The sequence below is a fragment of the Ornithodoros turicata genome, chromosome 1 (genome assembly GCF_037126465.1).
Source record: "Ornithodoros turicata isolate Travis chromosome 1, ASM3712646v1, whole genome shotgun sequence".
In the NCBI taxonomy this organism is placed as follows: Eukaryota; Metazoa; Arthropoda; class Arachnida; order Ixodida; family Argasidae; genus Ornithodoros; species Ornithodoros turicata.
This window is the reverse complement of record NC_088201.1, coordinates 138,587,894-138,614,025: the sequence shown is the minus strand read 5'-3', so window position 1 is coordinate 138,614,025 and position 26,132 is coordinate 138,587,894. Positions and strand designations below refer to the sequence as shown.

General features: G+C 45.5%; 1 protein-coding gene across 1 annotated transcript; it reads right to left on the bottom strand.

Annotated features, from left to right (window-relative positions):
* Positions 1–274: 274 nt before the first annotated feature.
* Positions 275–25,664, bottom strand: LOC135378643 (peptide methionine sulfoxide reductase-like). Its single transcript, XM_064611728.1, has 4 exons — positions 25,555–25,664; positions 23,969–24,138; positions 9,604–9,855; positions 275–758 (listed from the first exon to the last, which is right to left on the bottom strand). Exons 2-4 carry the CDS (start codon positions 23,974–23,976, stop codon positions 548–550), a joined length of 471 nt encoding a protein of 156 aa, XP_064467798.1. The 5' UTR covers positions 23,977–24,138; positions 25,555–25,664; the 3' UTR covers positions 275–547.
* Positions 25,665–26,132: the final 468 nt, after the last annotated feature.

Sequence of the window (26,132 nt, the reverse complement as noted above, 5' to 3'; positions counted from 1 at the left end):
CTTTGTGTGCCCTTTGGTAGACCCCCAATTATGAATGACTAAGGTCGTCCCCTCTCGCTATCTCCCCGCATGTGGCGAGCCGTTTTTAAAGCACTCCACGAACGTCTAAACAGCTTGTTTCATGTCACCAAGTTGATGGCTTCTTCGACCAGGTTCGAACGTCGTTCCTCGTTATGAGTTGGCGGACACGTTGCCGACAGATGCCGGTGTGGCTCCAGTGATAGGGCCCAAGGCACCAAAGCGTGGTATTCAGAGAAACCGAATGACAGGCGGAAACATTTCTTTATATTTATTCTCTTCGGAGCAAGCACACGGTGCACAGAAGAACTAGAGCTAAGACTCCTCTGTTCATCGCAGTCCTTCAGCCTGGCGGGGTGCAACACATGTTGCCTTTCCCCTCCCGGCATCATGTGGACGATACAACAGAGCTCCTTTGCAGTGGTTCGTCTGACACCGGTCAGCGTGCTGTGCCCCTTAGCTCGTCATGCTAATTTCTTAGGCCCATACTGGCAGTGGCATGAGGAAAGGTTTTGTGGTGCAACTCTCACTAGCGAACACAGGGTTTGACCATGCCAACTTGTTCGGCAGTGAGGCCCAGCTTCGTGCTTTCATCCAAGAAATCCTCCAAGGTTCCATAGCCGGCAACGTAACCATTCAGGCGAGTGGCAACGTGGCTCGTTTTGAAGTCCTTCAGACCAGATGCCTTCAGGCTCTTGCAGAGCGCGCTCTTCTGTTGGAGTATGTATTTCTGGTGATAGCTGGAAAAGAGAGCGCACAAACATTTGAAACTGATCCCAAAAAGGTGTAGGTTACAGTAGTGGAGGTATCACACAAATGAAACGATGTTACTCTCTGCAATATTACAAGCGTTACCCGCACGTTTTATGGATATCAATATTTTATCCGTGTGTGGATCGACGCAAACAGGCCAATGTATATCGATAAAATTATCCAGAGTTTTTACGCAAGTGCTGACCAAGTAGCCACCTTTTTCAATGGTATTTATTGATATTTTCTTAATTCCGATGTGCTTTGACGTACAGCAGGCATCTCAAAATCCCGTGAATTCTCTGAGCATGATGTGCACCCGAAGCGCACGGCAGAGAAAAACTTAATGAACACTCGGTGCGACCGCACAGCGCGTCAGGGATTCTCCGTCAGTGCCGCCGTCTTGATTATCTGGTTGTGTACTGACCTACCATTTTCTCTTCACTGCAGTGGGGCACTACACTCACTGCAGTGTAGCCCTACACTAATAGGGCTATGTTCTGTACAGTGTCCTACGTGCACTGCAGTATACGACTAATCAATACAAACACTAATCCGAGCGCGGATTTTCAAAAAATCATTTTTTTTATTTGTCATGATGTGGTTAAGGGTTTGGACGATTAAAAAACTCTTTTGGTCTTAACTTGGGGATCGATTAGAAGGGTTCTATGGTGCATAAAATCAATGTTTGGCACGTTATGGCACATTTTGAACGAAACGGCCTGTGTAGCGCATATTTTATCATATTTTCGTATGGCCAGCTGCGAGAGCGTTCATCTTCTTTTATTCGGTTTTCTTTAATTTCTATTGTCTTGTTTTCCACTTGTTTTTTTACGAAAGCCGTTGGTTGCACATAGTTTACATTTGTCCCAGATTCGTCCCGAGGCCGTGCTGTGTGTGTCCAAGGGGGGGGGGGAGCGTACGTGGTCGGCAGGCTGTAATTCTTGTTCGCCACTTACTGTTATGACGACGGGCGGCGTTCGCACTTTGGCGTGTGCCCCAGTGCCGAAAGCAAATCTGTCAGTGGCACGATGTACGTATGTTGTGCAAGTCTCCTTTCTCATGTGCTATTGACGTACGCGCTTCTACCCTACCATGTGATCCATACTAAAATGCTCAAATTTCGTCAAATATGCATTCGACGCACTCCTCTGACACCAATTACAAGGAAAAACTGCATATGTTCAGTTGCTACTGCGTATTTCTAAGATTATTTGTGCATACAGTTACATGCATATTCAAAGACTTTGTAGTCCATATTGATCCGCGCTCTAGTAGTGGGCTGTAGGAAAATCCCTCGACGACTCTGTATTAGATCACTGCACGGCATAACAGGACATGCTATATGTAAGCAAGGTTTAAAGGCACCGAAAAGTGAACAATAACCCCCATATTTTTGCCCACTGTCGTGCACAACATCGTTGTTTGATAAGACACAGAAAGCATTACTTCTCAATTCGGCATATTTTTTACGTATAAATGATTTGAAGGTTGCCGGAACATGGACGGTGCTGCCAGCGAACGGCGAAAAACAGCAACTTGGGTTTCGGGTCCGGGGCTCCCAGGGATTGGTCAACCCTTACCACGTGAGAGTTAATTTTGCAGAGAACGAAGTTGAAGAAAGCCATTTTAAAAATGATACTCACTTCCATAGTTTATACGTTAATAAAACAGTCAGCTACCTCGCCGCTACGAGCTACGATCCGCCGCGCCATCTGCAAGGCCATCTGTGTTATCGCGTTTATTGTTCAATTGTTTACGTCGTGGGTGGTTATGTTGGTCGCGCGAACCCAGGACGTATAAGTGAATGACATGTTCGTGGCTGTTGTGTCGATTATTCGAGAGACCTACATATGCCTGGTGTAGTTTTGGTGTTGGGGGATGCAAAAATCATGTTCGTTCACCATCGGCGGCGGGTGTTTTCTACCACAAGATTCAACAGGAGAGTGCGCGAAAACGAATGTGGTTCGAAACACTCTGTTATTAGATGTAGCAGTCGTGTCATGTGTGCTGAGCTCATTTTGCTGCCGATGCCTACGAATATGCCGTAGAAGGCGAATTGCGAAGACGTAACGAAGCACACTGATGCTCAGTACCCAGTGATTTTGGTTCACCGAGGTTCACAGAGGTGTTCGTGTTCAACACAACGTCTTATGTACGTACAGGCGTCACACATGTATAAATTATAATATAGCGATGACGTATTCCATTTAACTTATGTTATGCTACTTGTCCCGTACTCAACATTGTCAACATCGACAAATTTAATTTTAGGGGCCTTCCAGTGTTGAAGTGGCGCAAGACTGCTTCGTGTGTGCGTGATCCAGGCACGCAAGTTGACATGACAGAAATAGCTGAAAGCAGGTATGCAAAGTCCACAGATGGAAACACTAGATTTGTTACGTGTTGCAGACTTTGTGACAATTTTCGGAGACTTTGAACAGGTGCAGAACATTAGTATGACGTCAACAATAGGAGAAGAAACCGATGAGTACTACAAGCTTGTTTGAAGGGTACAAGAACACTTCCTGTTGAGGTGTAGTTATGACTTTATGACTAAAGAACGCTAATTAATTTTCTAGAGATGCTTCCTCTACACTTGAATGCCCAATGAAACAGCGAACATTCATTGTCTTTGAAGCTCCACTACTGGAATTGTTCAATGTGTGTCAGAGCTATAGTGAGCCATGCAAGGTTACCCCATCATATTGGCCTAAATTTGCTGAGTTCCCCTATCTCGGACGCAACTGTAATTTCTCTTTATTGCTCTTCCGATCCTACCTTCTCACAGATTAGTGTGGTTCACCATACACTGCATGGGCACTGCCTTTCTCTACTCATGCTTTCGGTCTCTTGTTCTGTTGAATAAATCTTCAACTGAGTTTGCAGCCACCACGCTGTCTACTGTGTTTGCCCCTCATCTATATTGATGTGCTATAACGGTATAGCACATCAACATGCCAACAACCTACCAACTACCACCAAACAACCTTGCCTAGTCCTACTTTTGGATGGAAACTACACGATGCGGTAACATCCACATATATAGAGTTTTAGTCGACGGAGATTTGCTGTTTTTGTACAATCTTCATTGTACATTTCTTTTGTCTCACTTAGCATGCCTGAAGAAATGTTCTCATCTTCATCAAGATGGCAGGTCATTGTTTGACTTGCAGCATTATTGTTCCTGTAATCTTTTCACCAATAGAGAATACAAAAGTGAACAAATGGTAAAATATAACTAGCTTGTTAAATTCAAAAGCAAAAGAAAAAACTGTTTATACGTCTGTTGTTTATTTTGTTGCAGGTTTTATAACTCTATCAAGTACGTCAAAACATCAGGGGGCAGGAAGTCCTACTCTGTTTCCTAAATCTCTGGACAATGAAAAAGAGAGATATATTTTGTCTTATGACAAAATGTTGATTCTGCTCTTATATTATATTTCAATTAAATGTTACGATGCATTTGTAGTGTACACTGAAGCCAGTTTCAGTTTGCAGGGCTGCCAAAAGTACTTTACAAAAGTACATCTCAATTACAGTAACAGAGAATATGCAATAAATTATTTAGCCATTTTGGAGTGCTATGCACACCAATGGTGCATGGTTAACTTTGAACCCAGATCAAGGGCTAATAATAATTGAAGTCAACCCTTAAGTCCTTCTATACAAATGTTAGTTGGTGACGTGATAATGAATCAGTTACAAGTACTCCGTTTTGCAAAACACAGTTAATTAAGTGTTAAATCCCAATCTTGGTTCAAATATTAATTGACATTTGGAAACATGGTCACTAAGTATACTAAAAGGTTGTGAACACAGTTCAGCTGAATGACACTGATGAAAATTATCTTACTTCCTCCTCACATATACAATTGAGACATGAGTATAGCCTACAAATACATCTATGCCCACAGATTACTTAACCCTCCAGGAAGAAACTAGTAATTATAATATGCTGTGACAGCAAAGAAAAAGCAATGAGAAAAACTTGCAGCAAGCACGAAATGAAAATATGCTGACATCAACATTCCTAGAAGTCTGTGCACTGATGGGAAAGCATCCCTAATTGCATGCATGACGCAGATCGAGATCCAGTGGAGTACTTTCTATTGTATTTTCTCGGAGCACCCCATATCCTTCTTGTGAATGGAAGACAAGTGGTATGACGGAATTTCCTGCAGAAATAAAGGTTTTCCGTCCAGTTTGCCGTTCCGTCCAGTTTGCGCATAGAGACCACACGGCGCTGCCGTGATGTTACCATGCTCTTCGGTTTCTCGGATGTATGTAAAAGACACTTGCAGTACTTCGGTGTCAAGGCACAGTATTTCGAAATATTCGTTAGTTCTGATGCAATTGTCTGTCTGCCTTCAACACGCACCTCTCGGCAGCAAAAACCGTAGTATCCATCAGTAGTATCCGTCGGTTTGCATTTCACATATGCCACAAATGCCCACTGCCATTTTCGTTTTCACCGGATTAGCGCCCGAAAGTGCGCGTATTACATGCGTCCTTGACAGATGGCGCGGGGTCGTGCAATTGTTGACAGACTGCTCGGTTGCCTACTAGGTCCCTGGACATGCAATTATGGAAAATTCGATTACAGAAAAACTACAGAGATTTCAGCGGAGTTCTTTGATATTTGAACTTTTGAAGGTGCAAGCTTTTCGCTGAACATAAAATTTCGATAGGTTTATATTCACTTTTCGGTCCCTTTAAAGAAAGTAAGGAATCTATCAAATCTACGAGGGGTGCTCAAGTCGCACCGGGACTTTCTGTCTCTTGAGTGTACAAATGGCTAGTGCTATTTCTTTTCACACGCGACAGGCCTCCGCGTTCACCACGTGGTGGTCATGTGCTGAAGACACATGCTGGACAAGATGGCCGACAACGCAGTGAGCGCGCACATCTAACAGCGAATTGTCATGAAGTTTGTCGTGAATGAAGGCGTAAAGTCACCTGAAATTCACAGAAGCCTTCAGGCTCAGTATGGCCACAATACAGTTAGCCGCAGCAATGCGTATGAGTGGTGGAAACGGTTCCGAGACGGCCGTACATCTGTGCAGGACGATACCGGCCGGGGCGGCTCAGAGCCCAGTGTCAGCTCGGGCCCCACCACGGTTCTGAGCCACCACCCCCCACCCCCTGGACGCACTCCATCGTCTTTGTAGGTCAATTTCACATTCGCACAAGTCGAAGTTGCCCGGCTGGTTGAGGGTAAGGGGCCGCTGTGCGCGCCAACAGTCGCATTTGCTTCCACCGCTAATGTTCTTCGGCGCTCCCGCAGCGCTCTCGATCGCTCGGTGCTTGACCTTGGAGGTGTTTTGGGTTCCTCTCGAGCCGCCCTTTCTTCTGATTGACGTTTCCTTCGATTCTCATCATATTTTATTTTCATGAATGTCGACATTATGGCAAAATTTTGATATTTCAAATTTGCAAATTTATAAAATTTTGGTTATTGTTCTTGAAGTCGATATCGTTTAAGGACTGTGAGAACCTCTCAAACGCTTTCCAACGACACCTCGATCGACGTCCTAGCTTCACGCATTCGCGAGATAGACTGCCCGCAATGTACGCGGACCCTTATACGAGGGGCGTTCAAGTGAAACCGGGACTTTCTGTCTCCTGAGTGTACAAATGGCTCGCGCTACTTCTTTTTCGTCATTTTCACACGCAACAGGCCTCCGCGTTCACCACGTGGTGGTCCAAAGTTTGTGCAGAACAGAAGACACGTGCTGGACAAGATTGGCGACAACGAGGTAAGCGCGCATATCGAACAGCGAACTGTCATGAAGTTTCTCGTGAATGAAGGCGTAAAGTCATCTGAAATTCACAGAAGACTTCAGGCTCAGTATAGCCACGATACAGTTAGCAGCAGCAAAGCGTGGTGCAAACGGTTCCGAGACGGCCATACATGAGTGCAGGACGATCCCGGCCGAGGCGGCTCAGAGCCCAGTGGCAGAGTTTCTGAGAACATCCAACTTGTGGAGCGCCTGACCCTCAAGGACCGACGGTTACCACGTCTCAAACTGGCTCGAAAGACGGTTCCTCTCTGTGGGAACATTGAACACTATCATTCATGAACACCTCCAGTTTTGGAAAGTTAGTGCACGTTGGCTCCTGAGGCAGCTCTCCGGGTTTGACCGGCAGGGAAGACTGGAAATCTCCGAAGAGCTAAGGTACCGTTTCAACACTGAAGGACAGCCGTTCCTTGATCGGGTCATCAAGTGCGATGAAACGTGGGTGCACCATCTCACTCCTCAGTCTTAACGCGCATCAAAACAGTGGAAGCATCCGGGTTCGCCAGCTCCCAAGAAGGTCCGAAGCACTCAGTCTGCGGGTAAGGCCATGGCCACGGTTTTTTGGGACAAGGCTGGCGTTGTTCATGTTGATTTTCTGCCCACCATACTGCCATGTTCCGCCAGGTTCTCAGGCATGTGCATAAGGCGCTGAAGCAAAAGCGGCCGGACCTCATCACCAAAGGAGTCCTCCTCCAACAGGACTATGCATGCCCGCATACCGCGCATCACACGACACGCACCTTACAGGAACTTGGCTGGGAGTTGCTGCCACATCCCCCTTACAATCCAGAGCTCGCCCCCAGCGAGTTCCATCTCTTCGGACCACTGAAGGCGTTCCTTGGGGACCGCCACTTCAGGTACGACGACGAGATTAAGAATGCGGTCCGATCATGGCTGCTACGCGCCGGTAAGGATTTCTACGCTGCTGGCACCCAAGCCCTAATGAAACGCTGGGACAAGTGCATTAGTGCAGCTGGAGATTACGTTGAAAAATAAAAATAATTTCTTGCCTGTAACTTCATTTTACTTTTGCGAAAAATAAAGAGTCCCGGTTTGACCTGAACACCCCTCGTACTAATCCGGCCGAGGACGGTCAGCAGGTTGGTCGGAGGGTACAAGTTACTCTGACACGCCGTCTTCCGCGGGGGTCGTTAAATGCTGTGCGCCGTTCGTAGAGATTTCAGTGCACGCTAAAGAACCCTCAGGAGTGGGCAAAATTAGTTCACAGACCGACCACAGTGGCGTCGGCAATGCGTACAGATGTCTCATGATATAAAGCCGCAAATCATTACTATTAATGCGTTATCATTAGAAGTCCCATTGCGAATAGAAGCCGGCGTCCGAGGTGTCCGTCTACAGAGTGGCACGTGACGGACAATAGTGAATGAGGCTACGCTCCGCAAGCCGATTCGCTGTTCTCCGTCACGTGCAATCCGGGAGCGACGGCAGCTCGTAGCGTGAGCCAGCCACCGGCTCTAAAGCGAAACGCACAGCTCCGAATACAATGTCCCTGCTGGTGAAGCTGCTCTACATATCCCTAATTGGCTGCGGAATATATGTGTAAATATTTGGATGCTCATTGGTCTCCTAGAACTGTCCTCTCTCTTCCTTCGCGCTGATTGGGCGAGAGTCATTTCATTGAGGAACGAGGATGCGGGCGGTCGTCGAACGCAGGAGAAAAAAAGAAAAAAAAATACGGAGGAGACATGTTCAGCCACGCATTCTCTCTCGGACTACAACCGTTGTGCTCCAAGACACTAGCGGGTATTTTAGAGGGTTATGAACACTTTAGATTTACATTGTGACGAACAGCTAATGTAAAAACGGAATGGAACATCCAGCTGATCATGACAACAGCGGAAAGACGAACATGACAGGCACATCCAAAGGACGCGGAAATCGTTCGTGAGAAAGTTTGCACTCCTTCCGATGCCACGCAGGTGAACGGTAAGACAAGTTCGGTTACCTATTGTTACCGAAGGAAGTAACACTGGTTTATCGTATGAAGTGTGTTACATACAACAATTACGAGTCACTCTGTACGTTAGAGGCGTTTCATAGTGCAGTGCGTTGCCGTAACTTGTGCGCCTGGGATATGCCGCTAATGAAATTATGTGTGATTACGCTAGCCGCCCCTCATGCACGTCGCAACCGTTGGTTCATTGTGATCTACGAATGTTTGTGACACGTGTGCTTTGGTGCTCAAATACGAAATATTCGTCGATTGTGTAATTCATAACAGTGATTTTCGTTCAGAGCTATGCATCATCAATAAATTGTTTTTATTTTGTTTTTAGTGCTCCCGCGGCCATCGGCAGCAACAACCCACCAGGCCCAGCCGTTTTCGAAAACTGAAGAAATTTGGAACCCGAGAAAGGGACAGAGGAGGGACGACACGACACGTTCTCAAACACAGCAAACCCTGTGTTTGCTGTGTTTGAGAACGTGTCGTGTCGTCCCTCCTCTGTCCCTTTCTCGGGTTCCAAATTTTTTCACCATGTACCAGCTGGCCTGCACCCTTGCCCTTTTGCCTTTCGAAAACTGTACACCTATACATACTGGGCGTGCGAACTGCGATTGGCTTTTGAACTGTTCTTCGGTGTCGAAGCACCTAAAGTAAGTGAAGTTACAAGAAGTGAAAAGATATGTACTGTAACTTTTTCGAAACAGTTCGCGAGGACAAATAAACTTGCTTTATCAACCGCCACTGCTTTTTATTTCTCTGGTTTGCGACAACACGTACGTTAGTCTACACCAATGGAGGAAGACAAAAAGACGAAGCTGGGGCTGAGAGGCCGCCGTCAGTTGCGCCTCGTCTCTGGAAATGTTCGGACGCGTCTCGTACGTTCTCAGAGATCCGCCAGCGGTTGAGTTTGTATATCATGCCGTGTGGCGTATGTCATATGTGTTATGTCTGCATGTGTTGTGGGGAGACGCAATTAGAAGTTAGACGACTGTGTAATGCTAACGGATTGTCATCGCATTAATTACATTAATCGCCCTCAAACGTTTCATTGTTATCTAATTTACTTACCCTTCAGCGTCGTAAAATGTAGAAGCAGGCACGATTTTGGTGTATATTTTCTTGTTCCGGATACTCTCTTCTTCTGCACGGGTTGTCTCTGCCCATTCCTTCTGCTCATTATCGTGATAGAAAATTGCTGACATGTACTGTGGTTTCCGTTGTACAGTGGGCTCGTGATTCTTCCAGAACATGGACAGTAGGGTGGGGTAGTCGGTGACCTTCGGATCATAGTGAATCTCCACGGATTCCGCGTGGTCTCCGCTGGAAAAAGGAGACAATATGAAGAGGTAGTAAGCATCATTGCAAACCGCTACAGGCTCATTCAGCAAGCAACACCTACACGCGAGTACGCTATATGACAATGTGTCTCTACGCATGTGACTAGGCGGAATGTGAGGACACCGCGTGACCAAGGGTCTGTTTACTCAGAGGGAATAGTATTATAGTGTGCTCGGGTGCTTCAAGATACCCTTCGCAGCAAATGGCGTGGTGGTGGTTTCGCTTCTGAAAAAGCTCGCCGTTGTCGGCCTCACAGAGGTGGGTAGCGTTACGACTAACGCTCTAGGAGAATGTGCGCCCTGTGCGGACCTCTAAGGGAACTGCGCCGACATATGTCTGACAGCCGTCTGAGGAAAAACCAGCAGAAACCCAGACACCGTAGCCGATAGCTGGATTCAGGCCCGGATACCTCCCAGTCTCGACGTGACATGACGAGCACGCTGACCACTAAGCCACGTGAGCTGGTACAGCAAAGGGCTTATCACGTTGGGCTGTTATTCCCTTGTTTTGAAGAAGGGCCAATGAGGCCGCTTCCTAGACACGCGGTGAAAGAGATGGGAGTGGTGGTGATGGTGATAGTGCTTCCCGTAGTCCACGCAGGAGAAGTAAGGAGACTGAACCAACACCACCTAGATACAGAAAGCCTGCACGCAATCTGACGTAACAATTAAGAGTCAGCCAATCAGGATTGTGTAACATCCGTATCCAACCACGTACGTCTTTTCAGGAGAACCACCGTCGTCTGCAAGTTGCGATTGAACGTCCCCGCGAACTAAAAGGGAAAAACTCGGAAATAAAGGGCAAAACGGTCTCAATCTTTCCCAAAAGTGATTTTCTGGAAAGCGTCCGTACTTTTTGTCTAAATATTTAGGCCAAGTTCCAGGTGAGCTGCAATCATTTGCCGGGTTTTGAATTCGCAGAACGGTGAATCGCAGTAGCAGACGAATTCTAAATATATATCTCCACGTAGCAAAGGAGCGAGAGGAGGCAATGCGCAGGCTTCCTCAATCTAGGTGGTGTTGACTGAACTCGGCGCGCAAATCACCACCCTCATTCCAGGCATCTTTTACGGCCGCGCCGTGGCGCTCGCGCTCCCTCCGAGCCAGAGCCGTTTATCTTCTATTTTCGAGAATACTTTACTGCTGCGTCAATCGGTCAATAATGACATTATGAAGTGGCGTCCCACTTCCCTTCCCACTTATCCCTCATTTCGCAAGTGACGGCTCTTCCTCAAACTGCAGGGCTCGGTGGCTGAGTAGTCGGCTTCACCCTGCTGATCCCAAAATCGCGGGTTTTATTAAAAGGGAGTCTGGCCATTAATGGGTCATGCCTATACCTGAAGCTCCACCCACTTTTTCAGCTTTCCGACCAATCAAGTCTTAAAATATGGGACGCTATCAATCAGCCTATCCTCACTATTTGCCCCCTTATCCAACATGGGCAGCGCCATTTTGGGTGGCAAGTGGATTGGATGGGATTGAAATGGATACCTCTCGCAATCTGCAAAAGTAGTGGATTGTTGGTGCAAATTTGATGAGCGCCACCTAGGGAGCGTAAGGCACGTCGGGAATTGTCGTCTGCTTCCGTCGTTGTACCGCTGCCGGCAGAACCATCTGCTGGGACACATTCTGTTGTCGGTATGATTTTTAAACAAATCTCCATGAATAGTTGGAATATAAGAGGCAAGAATGTTTATATCCATGAAATCCAGCAATTAAATATAAGATTGTACAGCACAGCGCCGTTTTTGTTATGATTTCATTGTGATAGCCGTGTTCACTAGGCCTAACACCGGCGACAAAACGTATTATTTTCAGTTAGATATCGATGGATGAGCATAAGTTGAAACTGGTTTCCGAGAAATTTATATTAGGATGTACATTTGCAGCGTAAAATCAGGTTAGTCTATGAAAATTTTTTGTCACGAAATCCCCGCTTCACTGCGTTTGTCTTCGTCGCCATTTTGGGTGGCAGTTTGGTGTCATGGCGACCCCCTCGGTAAAAAGCAAACCAATCAGAGGAGCGAAATTGTGACTGACAGGCCGAGCCTCTTTTTGTGATTCCTCCCAATGGCCAGACTCCCTTTTAATATACGGCTCTGCTCCGAGCCTACCTCTCCGGAGATCACGTTGTGGCAATGCTATGTTTTAAGCTTGTATAGTCTACGCCGAAGCACCCGAATGAGGAGTTTGTTAAGTAAAATGCACTTGAAGCATCCAGAAAAAAAAATGAATGAAAAAAGAATTTTTTTTTTGGTCGGCTGCGACTTTCGTTTTTATTTAGTATTCTTTCTCTGTCATGGTTAGTAACATTCAGAAGCGTGGGTAATCGCATGATTGGGCTAGCTGGTAGAAGGTCACTTATTGAGCAGCCTCGAAGGACAACACAGACGAATATAGAGGAGAGACCGCGTAAGAATGTCCTCTATTTTCGAGAATACTTTACTGCTGCGTCAATCGGTCAATAATGACATTATGAAGTGGCGTCCCACTTCCCTTCCCACTTATCCCTCATTTCGTAAGTGACGGCTCTTCCTCAAACTGCAGGGCTCGGTGGCTGAGTAGTCGGTAGCGCTTCACCCTGCTGATCCCAAAATCGCGGGTTCGTACCCGGCCGAGGAGGGTGGCAACTTGGTAGAGGGGTACAACTTGCTCAGACATGTCAAAGCACCCTCAGCTGGGTCAAACCCCACACCCCACAATTCTGACGTCGTTCATGATCACAGTTGTCTCGCAACCTAAAACCCCGCAATGAATCTTTCTCACTACTGACGCAATTACAGGCAGGTCCAACAGTGTCTGAAGAAAGTTTTTCTTTACCGAAACAAACCAGCGTTTAGATAAAAACTGAAATAAATTGAATTTTCCCTCACACTCAAGTATCGTGTTTACTTATCGAAATATTTTGCGATTTGTCCCAGCTAAATGACGCATTTTTTGAAAATGTATGTATTACTTTTTTCGAGATAATGTCAGCTGCGATATAGCATATGCTGAAGCGCACTCCTTAACGGTGTGAAGGAAAGAGGCGTCTCCGAAGATGCGCAATGAACAAAATAAACGAAAAACGATTTTTTTGCGGACGACCTATGAAACGAATTTTTGTTTTGAAAACGGCTACGGTATCAGGTGACCAAAGGGACCAGATGTTCTCATTGGGACAACTTTGTAGCTTTTATAACTAAAAGGTTAATTATTGAAAGTTAATTATAGGACACTGCCTTAGGAGTTTGCCGGTGCCCTTTTAAGGAGTGCCTTTCAACATATACTACATTACAACTGACTTCATCTCGAACAAAGATATATTTTGTAACAGTATGTTCGCATTTAGTTGGGACACCCTGTATGTACCGGTAGCATTGGCGGAATTGAAAACACGCATTACAAGGCGTGAGATCAGAGAAGCAACTCGACCACGGAACACGAGAGCTGCGCCGCGTAACACATAATATTCCTGGAATTAGGATTAACTCCGAACTTCACCACGGCACCGTTGAGAATTCCCAATGACGCCGTGGGGAAGTTCGCTCTCCCTATACTTCTCGGCCACGACGTAGTCGAGAAAGAGTTAAAGCTGTTACAAATAGGATGTCGCGTTTTCGATTTCAACCGAGAAACACCCAAAAACATACGCAGGCAATTTTTTGAATAGTTCAGTTTTAACCGAAAAACACCGAATAGAAATGAATGCGGGAGGAAAAGTTAGGGGGATTAATCGCTTCCCATGCTATATTTAAATAAATGAAACGAGCTCTATTTTTACCATTTATGTACCACCACTTCGCGATGGAGGAGTAAAGTGGCGCGATGGCTCACAGGGGTGAATTTTGTGTTACATTTTGGTTTTAAAGCTCTGCTGAGACGTACAGTTTTCAGATAACCATTTATATTCGCCGACAGATACGGGGTAAACCGTGTACACATCAGAAAAATTCAAATTCCGAAAAACTACGATTGCATTCAAATAAATAAACACCGAACAACATACGCCGAATCTGCATTCAAATAAACACCGAAAACGCGGAACGCTAGTTACAATGTAACTGCAATATTGACCTCTCCCCCCTTTTTCACTATACTGCGAACTAAACACGAGACAATGCGTACAGCAACTGTCTCGGGTTTAGTTCGCAGTCACGCACCAGCATGTCAGCATCATTTCACTTTTGTGGTTCTTGCTGATAATTCTGGACTAGCTGCAGACACACACACACATATTTTACACAAAAACACAGATATTTATGAAAAAAAAACAGGTATTGAGGGAATTGGTAGTGGTCAGACGTGAAATCTGAGATAATCGCTTATTTCGACCAACTTTCAAAGAACTCCGGTCCAGTCCACAGCGGTCTTGCGGAAGAAAGATCGAGAAAGGCGTCAACGCGACGTTCAGAACTTAGCTTCGAACTGGTGATTAAATCAGGGAGAGATTATGGAAGGGCGGATAATCCAAGTAATATGAGAACGAATAGTATGTATTTACGTATAGGAATACACGAATGAGGGATATTCTCCTCAGTAAGCGACACTTTAACTTGTGAGCCAGATAAGAAGCACACAGAAGCTAGGTAAAGGATGCTTTACAGCTGAGTCTGTCTTACGATAAGACGCCACGTGCGCACAGCCTACAAGGGATGTCCGGGTTTGAACTCGCTTGTGGATACATGGGTCTGTTTAGCTTTTAAACCCGGTTAGTATAACCGCCAATGGGGTGGATCCGGAGAAAACGTGCAAACGTGCCGAAGTGCATTCAGCTATCGATACAACGTACTGGAAAACTCTACGCCACCAGACATTCAGCAGAGACGTTCGGAAACTCGTCTTTATCGGACGTGAGACAGGGTCGTTTTCTCATCTGCCACCCACAAATCTGCTTTCCCCAAATTGCCCGATTTCACCCTACTTTACACTGTCGAAATAAAACACGATTTAAGATTTTTACCTACGATTAAAAAGCATAACACCCGCCAAATCCTCATCATTTAAATAAAGTTATTTAACGCCTAAAACAACAGGGGTCTACTTATGCTCTTCCTTCAATCTATACCCTTGAAGAGAGCATGATGCCACACGTATTTCCTCTGAAGGAATGCGGAGCGACTGGAGGCGCGAGTATTCGAAAAAAAAAATAATAAAGAGAAGGAAAATTGGGAGGAACACAGGTCTTTGTCCGTTTTTGCTCGGAGCAGAAAAAAGTGCCTGAAAATTTCAGTTCTGAAAGCACAATTACGATTATAGCCTCAACACATGTGTTTCTAAATATGTTCTTTAACTGGGCAATATGATAGTTGCAATGTTGAAGTGTCGAGCAAACGATAGAAGTTTGATTGGTTTCATTTAGCTGAAGGGTTTTCTTGAACTTCTTTTGATGATGGTGATTAGGGAGTTTCGTCGGTAGGCGAGACACTTCACCCCATTGCTGACAATAATGTGTTGAAATAATAGGACATAAAGTATGTGCTAGTGCAGAACGCTCCCCAGCAGCCCTTGGGAGCATAACTCGAATCTCGGATTCATTATTCAGTGTCCTATACCATACGTGCGAGGAACAAGTCCCCGGGACCGGACGGACACACTTCCACTCCTTTTCCGTTTGCTTCCGGGAACTCTTTCACTTCACTGGATGGGCCTTCAGGCAGAATAATAGTGCGCGCTTTTTCGGTTACAACACGCACGAAATCGGCACGTGTCTGGATCACATCAGCAATTGATGCAGACAATCTCATTGATGCAGACAACAAGTTTAGAGCCTATGTGTGTTTTGTGGGTTTTGCTGTTCGACTGTTTGGGTGTCGCATGTTTGCGCGTTCTGTGACATCTCAGTGTGTGTATGTGTGTAATTGTTTTCTTTCGGAATCATCACCACCACTAATCATCATCATCATCATCATTACAAGAGTTTTCTACCAAAGTAACTGGTGCAAGTTGCGGCCCTCATACCAATGAAGCCAAAATCTCCATTTTATTTTTTCTTAAAACCAAGCCAAACCAACATCAGTAACAGGGCAGCGCATGTCCTGCAATATCGCCGTGTGCTTTAGGAACCCCCATCACAACCCCACCCACAATCAACCCCAGCACAAACGAACACCGGTGACAGAGACTAGTCATTACAACGAAGGATCAACATTCAACTACAGACCGTCAAAAATCGGGCTGCTGAGCGTTTTAGAATTTTCGTTTTAGGATATTGAATGCCCGCAAAAGCTAATAGGTTTTGCTCGACGTTGCAGTCTGTTATGCATAGATTGCATAAAAACAATTTTGTGCTCGTGTCTTCCATGCAGAGCCTACGAGGCGCCCTCAAATAAGGCACGTGCACATGATGTAGCCCTTCAGCAGCCCTTGGCCACGTGACTCAGGCAAACATGGGGAGCGCAATACTGCGGGACGAATAAGGCAACAGCGTGTGTTTCTACAATGTTCCCTGGTAATTGCACGCATACCCCAACAACTAATGGCATTCCCTCCTACTGTGACCAATCATGACGCCGCTACATTAAGCCTCACTGCGAGAACAGCGCTGTTTCAAGGGCGATCGTATTTTGCGCTGCGGAATTTCTAAATCGTTGGTTCCAGGACTTCCACACTAGTGCCAGTATTTGTAAGGGAGGTGGTGCCCTCACACAAGAAATAACCAGGAAAGGCGGAGAACCAAAGAGAACAGGCTTCGCTGAAGTGAAATTGATGGGCTGAGAAGGGTTTTGGATTGGGCTAGTTGGTATTGAGACATCTGAGCTGAGAGCGCAAGAAACACATACGAAGAACGGAGAAACAGACAGGACGTGCGCTAACTTCCAACTACGTTAACTGAAGAAAAGGAGAAAAAAGAAACCACCTTCATAGCACACGTGTCACCGTCCTGGACGCACTGGTTCTGGGGAAGATCAGTTCCGTTTCGGTTAAAGACACAGAAGGTGTGCTTACGCACGCATCTTGATAGCTACTTATCTTTTCTGCTTCTATTATTTCCCTTGTTAGTTAGTCTTGTTTCTTGCGATCACATGCCAATCTCGATAGATAGGGTCACACCCATGACTGTTACAATGACAATCCAACCTCCCCTCTTTTTCCTTTTGGTTCACATGGTTTTGGTGTTCAGGCAAGCGATCATTAATGCCTCGCCCAGTTTGACCTATATAGCATTTTCCACAAGTGAATGGTAACTTATACACCACTCCATCACAGGAAACAAAGGAATTTCTGTGCTGGGTACTGCAAGTGTGCGAAACCTGTGGGCAAATCATAGAATAGAATAGAATAGAAATAGAAAGAAAAAAATGGAAACGTAGGTCGCACAGGTGCGATCAGCCGTTCCAGGACGCTTGGCGTGTGGAAGCACTGAATGAATTAAAAGATTATATCAGCATGTATGTCCTTGAGGTAGGTCGTCAGAGCACACAGCGCAGGTTGCTGGTGCTGCCTTGGCCAGCTCCCCAGTACCTTCTCAGCACTAAATGGTCGGTTGTCAAGTTTCGCGAAGGCGTTCTTCAGTGTACGCCGACTAGAGTCGAAGCGTCGGCAGGTGACCAGCACGTGCTCCGTGTCCTCCACAGTTCCGCAAGTTGAACAGTTCTACGATCCAACGACACCTATCTCAAAGGAATGCTGCAGCGAACGGGACGTTGAGTCGCAGGCGATGGATGACTGACTCTAACGGGCTTGGCATCTTCGATGGGAGGCAGTAGGTGCAGTTGGGGTCGATTCGCGCGAAGAACTAGTGAATCATGACGTCGCCTGTCAATTTACTGAGCTTACTCAGCTTTTCCGGGGCAGAGAAGACAACCTTTCCTCCTGCTCTTTCACCGATCTTTTTTGGGCGGTGAGAGATATTATGCCTATAGGGAATAGCAACTACCCTTCCTCTGTCGGGGTGGGGTGCCGTCAGTTCATTGTGGTCATGAGCACGACGTAGCCTGAGCAGTCTAGTGCAGGCTACCCGACGCACGTTGTGGTATCTGTAGCTTTGGTGTCTGTAGCTTTTTTTATTCCTTGTTAGCGCCTCGAAGCAACTATGGCTATGAGCGGCGTACAGATGTGGACATATGGAGAGAGGACAGCAGGAAGGAGTGGGGGATGGGGGGGGGTTAGTATGCGTCCTAGGCCGACTTTAGGAGGAACTGTGCCGGACATTCGTCTGGAAAGTCTTTGGAAAACCCGGGGACAATCTCAGCCGGCGGTAGGATTCGAACCTATCACCTCCCAGTCTTCTGTGCGACCTAGGTTACCACGAACGAGCGGGACGCCTTAACCCCACCCCGACAGAGGAAGGGTAGTTGTTATTCCCTATATGCATAACATCTCGCACAGCCTAAAAAGAGATCGGTGAAAGAGCAGCAGCAAGGGTTGTCTTCTTGGCCCCGGAACAGCTGAGTAAACTCAGTAAATTGAATTGCCCCCAGGTTTTCTAGATTGCAGTACCAAGCACAGAAATCCCTTTGTTTCCTGTGAAGAAGGAGTGGTGTATCAGTTACCACCCACTCGTGGAAAATGCTACATAGGTCAAACTAGGCGATGCATTAATGATCGCTTGCGTGAGCACCGAGGCCATGTGAACAACAAGAAAAAAGAGGGGTGGTTGGCTTATCATTGTAACACTCATGGGTGTAAACCTATCTATCGAGATCGCCATATCATCGCAAGAAACAAGACTAAACTAACAAGGGAAATAATAGAAGCAGAAAAAATAAGTAGCCACCAAGATGCGAGCGTAAGCACACCTTCTGTGTCTTTAGCCGAAAAGGAAATGATTCTTCCTCAGAACCGGTGCGCCCAGGACGGTGACACGAGTGCTATTAAGGTGGTTTCTTTGTTGTTCCTTTTCTTCTATAAACGTAGTTGAAACTTAGCGCCCGTCCTGTCTGTTTCTCCATTCCTCGTCCGTGTTTCTTGCGCTCTCAGCTCAGATGTCTGATGGAATGACACTTAAGAAACTTTGTTTAACGTTTACGCGTTATGGCTTCGGGTGGGCCTGAGTTCATTTTGCTAGTGCCATTAATTAACAAACAGCTAAACTAGTTAATGTAATCCTATTAAAAGTAAGCAAAGTAAACTTTATATACCTAGAACCTTGTGGACCTGTCCAGCAGATACAGCAGCAGCTGACTTACAACAGCTACTTATAAAGCTAACAGCGGGCGCCCAAGAAACACTAGAACACAACTACATGAAACGAAATTCCAACGAAGTATGGCTGCTTTAAATTCAAGTACATTAATGCAAACAAATGTTGTTCCCCGGAAATTGCATGCAGGGATACCATGAGTTCACACCAAAGCCTGCATACGCTGTGCGAATTTAGACAGCACTTGTGAAAGAAAAATCCGACGAGAAAAAATATCAGTGGAAAGAATATCCAACGGGGTCACATGACAGAAGAAAAGAAGGTATAATGGGAAAGGAGATACAAACGAGTACACAGATCCATGCGGCAAAAAGATCCAAACGAGAAAGAAGATTCATGCGGCAAAAACGGGAAAACGAGCAAGTGCGCGCGTGTATAATCCCTGGGAAAACACCCCTCGTGTCCAAATGCTGAGCGGGGTTGTCGCACACGGAAATTTTTACCTCGCCTAATACACGTGCATAAACAAGAGTCGCAAAAATGCCCGCAAAGATGGCAAAGAGGGAAGACGAATTTTATACCGTTAGTTTTATTCTAGTATTTTTTGTAATAGTGAAATGTTGAAAATGTATTGCAAATTGCGCCGAACATACACGGCTAGGCAGAAGTGAGTTGAGGAATGTATCCGTGTAGGCGGATGATGCCTCCGTTGAGGATTATTGCTCTAAAATAACACCAGTTCGCAATATATATTATCAATATGTGATATTAAATGGTATTTCCAACTGATTTTTTTCGACTTGGAAAACAAGACCTTCGTGCATGACACTCCACTTCGTCAGATTACAAAAATATGAACATGGTCCAGGCACGTATATACAATTTACGGGGTTGTTTTAGCACGAGAGGGTGACAGGGTGACGCAAAGGTAAAAATCAAAAGAACATAAATACAAAAGCAGGGGTATCTGAAGCGCAACATAAGGCGAGCCCAAGGGACCACACAGAAAGCGAGAACGCATATAGGCGACGTTCGAGGAATTGAGTATAAAAAGGGGGTTATGGCTACTGAATGAGGACACACACACATATATATATACACATATATTTTATCCGTAAAATAAGGATGTGACTTCCGTTATTCCATTTCTTTTCACCCATTATATACGCGTTGCAAGTGAAACAAATGTTCTGTTATCACTGTTCATTTGTTCACTTGAGATACGATTAATCAAAGATGTCAACTCCTTTTCCATAACATTTGGTCCACGACCGCCCACATATAACTTCTCAGTGAATGTTCAACTAGCCAACATTCAACTTCACTGATGTCGTTGTGTAAGTGCTGGTTATAGGGACTGCTTCGATTGACGTGTTGGATTGGCGTTCGGACGTGAATAGCCGTGAACCCGGTTTGTTTTTTGAATGTCCTGAAATCCTGGGATTTCCTGGAATTTCGGGACCTAGGAAAACACTACAAACCTACTGGTGATGCAGTCGCGACGTAGAACAGTGAAACAACAACCAGTTGTTTCAATTTCCAGCACTGGTTTTGAATGACAATTCTTTGTCCTTAGTACCGTCAAACACCGTAATATACCGTTCGAATATTTCATTCCTTGCGTGATGTCGGAAAGCTTGCTTTGATTGTGAACGGTCATGGCACACGCGCCGGAGCTACCCAAGCAGCAAAATGTACTGAAAGTCGAGTGCAATAGGGGTGGACGGTATGTGTCTTATCAATGTTCTTTAGTTTCAAGAGTCCGTTCAAGGCCTTCCACCTACCCGTCCACCCCTATTGCACTCGACTTTCAGTACATTGTGCTGCTTGGGTACGTGCGTTGCTTTGCACTTTTGAGCGGTATCAGCTGCCTCGAACTGGCGAAGAAACTCTCTTATCATCATCACTAAAGAAAGTTGTTGTTGTTGTTTGAACCATTTTGTAGTGACATGCACGGAAAGACCAGCACGAAGAGGAAAAAAAACACACACAATATCTGGGGATCGGAGGTGTGGGTATAGTTTCTACGATGACCAGACAAGCGCAGTGTGTAGCGACCTCCCACACATTTTAGGCGATTCAAGCGGGGCATTATTTCAGGTTTTCCGTGCCGAAGATGGACTGGACATTTTAAAGAGCACTGGCAAGTTTCTGCACACTGCTCGGACCTCGACGAAAGGTCGTCACAAACAAGTCATTTACAACAACGTGAACAACTCTCCCGGTAAATAAACCATCGGGAGTCTTGAAAGCGAATTTTATCTTCAACATTAGGCAGTCGACTGCTTTCTCTTCTTGTTGTTTATTTGACTTTGATACTTTGGTCATTTAGTTTTGGAAGTCAGAGCTTGGTTTGGTCCTCGGTGCCAGCCTGAAATAAATTCAGAGCGCTCTGTGTAGGGACTTCGATTAACATGCGACTGCCGTTGTTTGAGGTTAAAAAGCATCGCATGTTAAAACAGAATGGAATGTTATTAGGAATGTTTTGATTGACATGTAGAGGCAGAGCGCCGAGGAGAGAGACACGGAATACGCGTGAACAACCAGGGATACTATACTCAAAGGTTGCGTATGGGTGCTGTCTCGGTTTTATAATTTTTATACCAATCCCGGAATCCCATCAGGAAAAGTCCCTAAATCCTGGGACTGCAAAAATTGTTCGGGATTCCCAACACTGGACGTGGACCAGCAGATGGGTTGTGGTGGTAATAACCGACAGACAGTCTTTATAAAATCTTAATTGCAGTGCACATTTGAAGAATACTAATTTGAATTACTTATCATCATAATTTATTTATTTAAATATATATATTTATATTGATTGTTAAAAATCCATGAAGTAAGCAGGAGCAAACCATGCAGTTTGAGTTGGAGTGTAAAAAAAGGAAGAACTTGAACTCGTCACCTAACGAATTCAGCTACTCCCATAGAACCCGGAAATAGATCGATGCTACAGAAGGGCAAAAAAAAAAAGATAAAACAATAAGGCATCGCCCCTACCGGCCACCGAACTGTATATGCACATGCGTAACTGCATTCCCTAGAACAGAAAGAAATTCCTAGAAACTATAGAGGAACTCGACGACGCGATTAGAACGCGGTCCTAAAATACAGATTCGACATCACTGCCCGCTGTGAAGTCCACAAGTGGATTATAGGTACTAATTTTCTTCATAGCAGGGGAAAAAGCTATGCAAGGAGCGCATTGCCGTGAAAAGGCAGGTGTGTCAAGTCCTACTACGAACTACAACTGTGCAACACAAAGAGGTTCTAGCTGATCACGAGACGGAGGGGAAAAAGATCCAAACGAAAAAGAAGATCCACACGGAAGAAACATCCCTAGGGAAAGAAGATCCACAAGCGGGTCTGTTTCCCTGTGGATCTTTTCCCCCTTTGGGGCTTTTTTCCCTGAAATCCTTGCACAGGCAGCGGTGTGCGGACTCTGTAAACGTTCAGTGAGGTTGGGGAACTGAACAAAGACGAATGGTACTGCGTTTTGCAAAGCATGGCACACTTCCGCAGGGCAAAGAAAGTTAATTTGTGAGATGAACAATATGAAGTGAATCCTTCATAATTAAAAGCTTGAAGCTTGAAGTTATTGAAATGTCGCCGATTAAGCCGTAAGGCTCCATTGAACAACTGAGTGAACAAAGTGATTCTCACATATCATGTCATACATAACATATTTTGTTGTGAGTTTAGCAAAGATTGATTTTCATGCGGATATTTTTACCTTCCCAACGGTTATAATTCATACACTTTAGTGATAGAGGATTATAGAGCACACGTATTAAAAGCTCTATAGCGTTGTTAAACCTTCCATTTAACCTCATGTGCACATTCAATAGCAGTGCAGACAGAGTTCATTGTCGAATTTAGCACATTATCTTTCCAGCATTCCACACTTTGGAGCATTTCTAATCACCACAATCTGCGTGGGCGAGGGGAAGTACAAATTTTGTGCTTCTCTCAACTTCTGCTAAAGGAGACAGTACGCAGTGCAATGTACATGGAGTCCACAGATAAACCTTCGAATTTCTTATTTGCACAGGGACGGCATCCAATGCATTGCTCCATAGACGATCAGATCATGGTCACACGTCACAGCAAACTTCACCGCACACGTGACCTTAAAGATGGCCGCGCCCGTGATCGGCGGCCAAACCGTTTGCAAACAACGCGTTTGCTCCTTCTGTGCGCCGTTTTGGACGTTTTTCGATCCCAGTTATTATTTTTATCCAATAATCTAACAGTAAAACGAGCAGTTTTCAACATGAGGACTGGTACTGTTTACCACTTGACCTCGACAACCTTGAGGGGCCTCTTTACGTGATAAAGCAAACTGCACAAGTTAAATTGCCGACTTCCAAGTCAGGACTAGGTCTTCCAGGACTATGAACAACTGCCATGAAGTCAACGCTCCTCTGCGATGTCGCCCAAAGATAACAACCAAACGATGCACAACTAATACCCCTGTTACACGGGCAGCCTTCGACGACCGTTGAAGCAAACTGTCTCGAAAAACGCGGGTACCGCCAGCATGCGTGTGTCGTGTTAGCCTGTGAAGCAGCGTTGGACTCAATGCCCAATTTTAGAAGGTGACACATGAAGAAGTTGACCACTCAATTTTAGAAGTTGACGCGTTACACGCTTGCTGGCGAAACGCGCGTTTTTCAAGACAGCTGCTTTCAACGATCGCAGGAGAACGTGAATGTGTCTATGGTAACAAAATGACACGCAATATTCGGGTGAGCACAGCCATACAAATAAAAATAAATTAGTAAGCAAAATAAACATGCGCATTGCTCGGAAATTGGACTTCTTCTAGTTCTTTTATCACATTATGAGACCCAGTTGCTTTATTGCATAACGGGGTTTTCACCACTCGAAGTAGAAAACAAACCTGCGTGTGAAGTTTGACTGCGGGCATCCAAGCAAATATTACAGGGGCCATGAAACAACTGGATAGTTGGACACTGTGTACTTGTATTTCGGCCCAGTGCATGAAAAAAAGCACAGAAAATATACTCACATCGACATATAGTTTGGATTCGTGGTTGTGCCTCCCGTATAGCCAACCTTGGTGCGGACAACACCCCGAGCGCTGCCGAAAAGCGCATCGGGGTTCCAGAATCAAGACATCGCGAAGGTTGCCTTCTCTGTGAGAGCTGTCGGTTCGTATAACGGCATTGCTCCTGCGATCTAAATGTTGGAGAAGAAGCGAAATAAACTTATTTATTAACAGAGCATATCTAATAATATCTGAGCAGTTCAAAGAACATATTATTCATTAGGTTCTCGGTGCAGTGATGTGAGAACATGCGTCAAATGTTCAAAGGGAACTGCTGTTAGAGAGGCACGCGTGGATTGTCATGTTCTTGGAGCGGAGGGCTGTTTCATGCCCATCAAGCTAAGCAAACACCACCAAAGTACTCAGTCGCCTGCAGTGGCTCACTCGCTAGCGTGTCACATGCTAATCCCAAGATCGTGGGATCAAACTCGGTCGAGGACTGTGGATGGCTACAAGTTGTTTAGACATGCCGTCTTCCGCGAGGAACGTTAAGTGTGGTGTGCCATGTGTGGAGATTTCGGCACACATTAAAGAACCCTCAGGTGCGCAAAATTAATTCACAGACCCGACCACGGGGCGTCGCTGATGATCACAGTTGTCTTGAGACGTAAGGCCCGGAATTATATATATAAAAAAAAAAACTACTCAACCAGAGAAACGATTTGGGAGGCTATGTTCGATCAGTTGTGATAAATGATGCGTGGAAAAAAATATTCGGAACACGTGTTTGGACAGCGGTCGATACAATGCACAGCAGCATTAAGCGTGTTCCAGATACTCGTCTCCACACATCAGGTTATCTCTACACTGAACGAATATAGCCTCCCTGGTAATCAAATATGTAGAAAAAAAAATATATGCCCGGCTGAGAATCGAACCCATAACATATCGCACGCGAGAGCCGTCATGTTGTCCGTCACCATCGCGACGAGGAAACAGCAGGTAATTATGTTGAAAAAGGACAGAAACTTCCACGAAATCTACGCACTCTGACGCGCATGTTTGAGATTTATCAGACGGAACTCTGCAATTCCTTGGAATAGGACAGGAAGACGTCATTTGAACATACGATTTCTTATCACAGAAAAACGTAACAAGGCGAGACGTAGCAAACATAATACTAAGAAGCGCAGTCCACCTTCTAAGAGGTATGAAACAGAAAAGTTCGCAGAAAGACGAAACATCACAGCTTTCGTGTGGACGCCGCACTTCTTCAGGTTACAACAGGTAATACACAAAACAGTTATACCGTTACTGAGATGATTTCCCGCACGTGATTTCCTCCTGCGTAGACTTTTAAAAAACAACACAGGACGGTGATCATGGAGATGACGTGCGCTGGCTGAACGCTGCTTTGCGTAAAGGTTTATTTTTATAACGTAGCATTCGACAGCCGGACGAGAGACAACCGTGATTAGGCAAGAGCTGATGGAAGACACATTCCGAATACTTTAACAGTTGCGTTGCAAGACATTCTCGAAGTCGCTGTGTTTTGTACTTGACCGCATTATCCAATGTAGACAGGACATATCACAAAACATGCTTACCTTGACAGTCGACGCACCCATACTGGTGTAACGGCAGAGTACGCGAGACAGGAACGGGAACGACATAAACAAGCTCATTACACACAGCGCCACCTGCCGAGGACAGACGCAAGCAATGTTTCATCTCCGTTCACCGTCGTCAGTCGGCGCCAAAGTCGGAGAGAGTCTCTTTTCCTCCTCCTCTTCCACGCGTTTCTGAATCCTCTCTTCCTTTGATTGAACGCGCGCTTTTCAAACCTCGCCGGAACTGCCGAGTTTTTTTCGGTGTTTTTCCTCGTCTCCGGAAAAATTGCCCAAAATTTCCAGGCGACCAAATTCAAAAATGTAAATTTTCTTGCCTTCGATGCGTTCCAACCACTGATCTCTATGTATAAAGGCTGGATGGCGTATTGGAGAGGGGCTCGGGGAGAGAGGTGCGGCAACCGGCCGCCATGTTGGAGGGCCCACTGGCGCCGGCTGCTCCCATAGGAAACAATGGGAAGCGATTTGATTTGGAGTATTTATTGCGCTTTAAACGCTCCTTATTGCTGATTAGCACGCATCTTTCTTAGGAATCAGTGTGCTGATGTATTCCAAAC

Coding starts and splice junctions, on each gene's coding strand:
- LOC135378643 (XM_064611728.1), bottom strand. Junction 759..9,603: donor ACATTTTACGACGCTGAAGG/GTAAGTAAATTA, acceptor TCTCTTTTCCAG/CTATCACCAGAAATACATAC.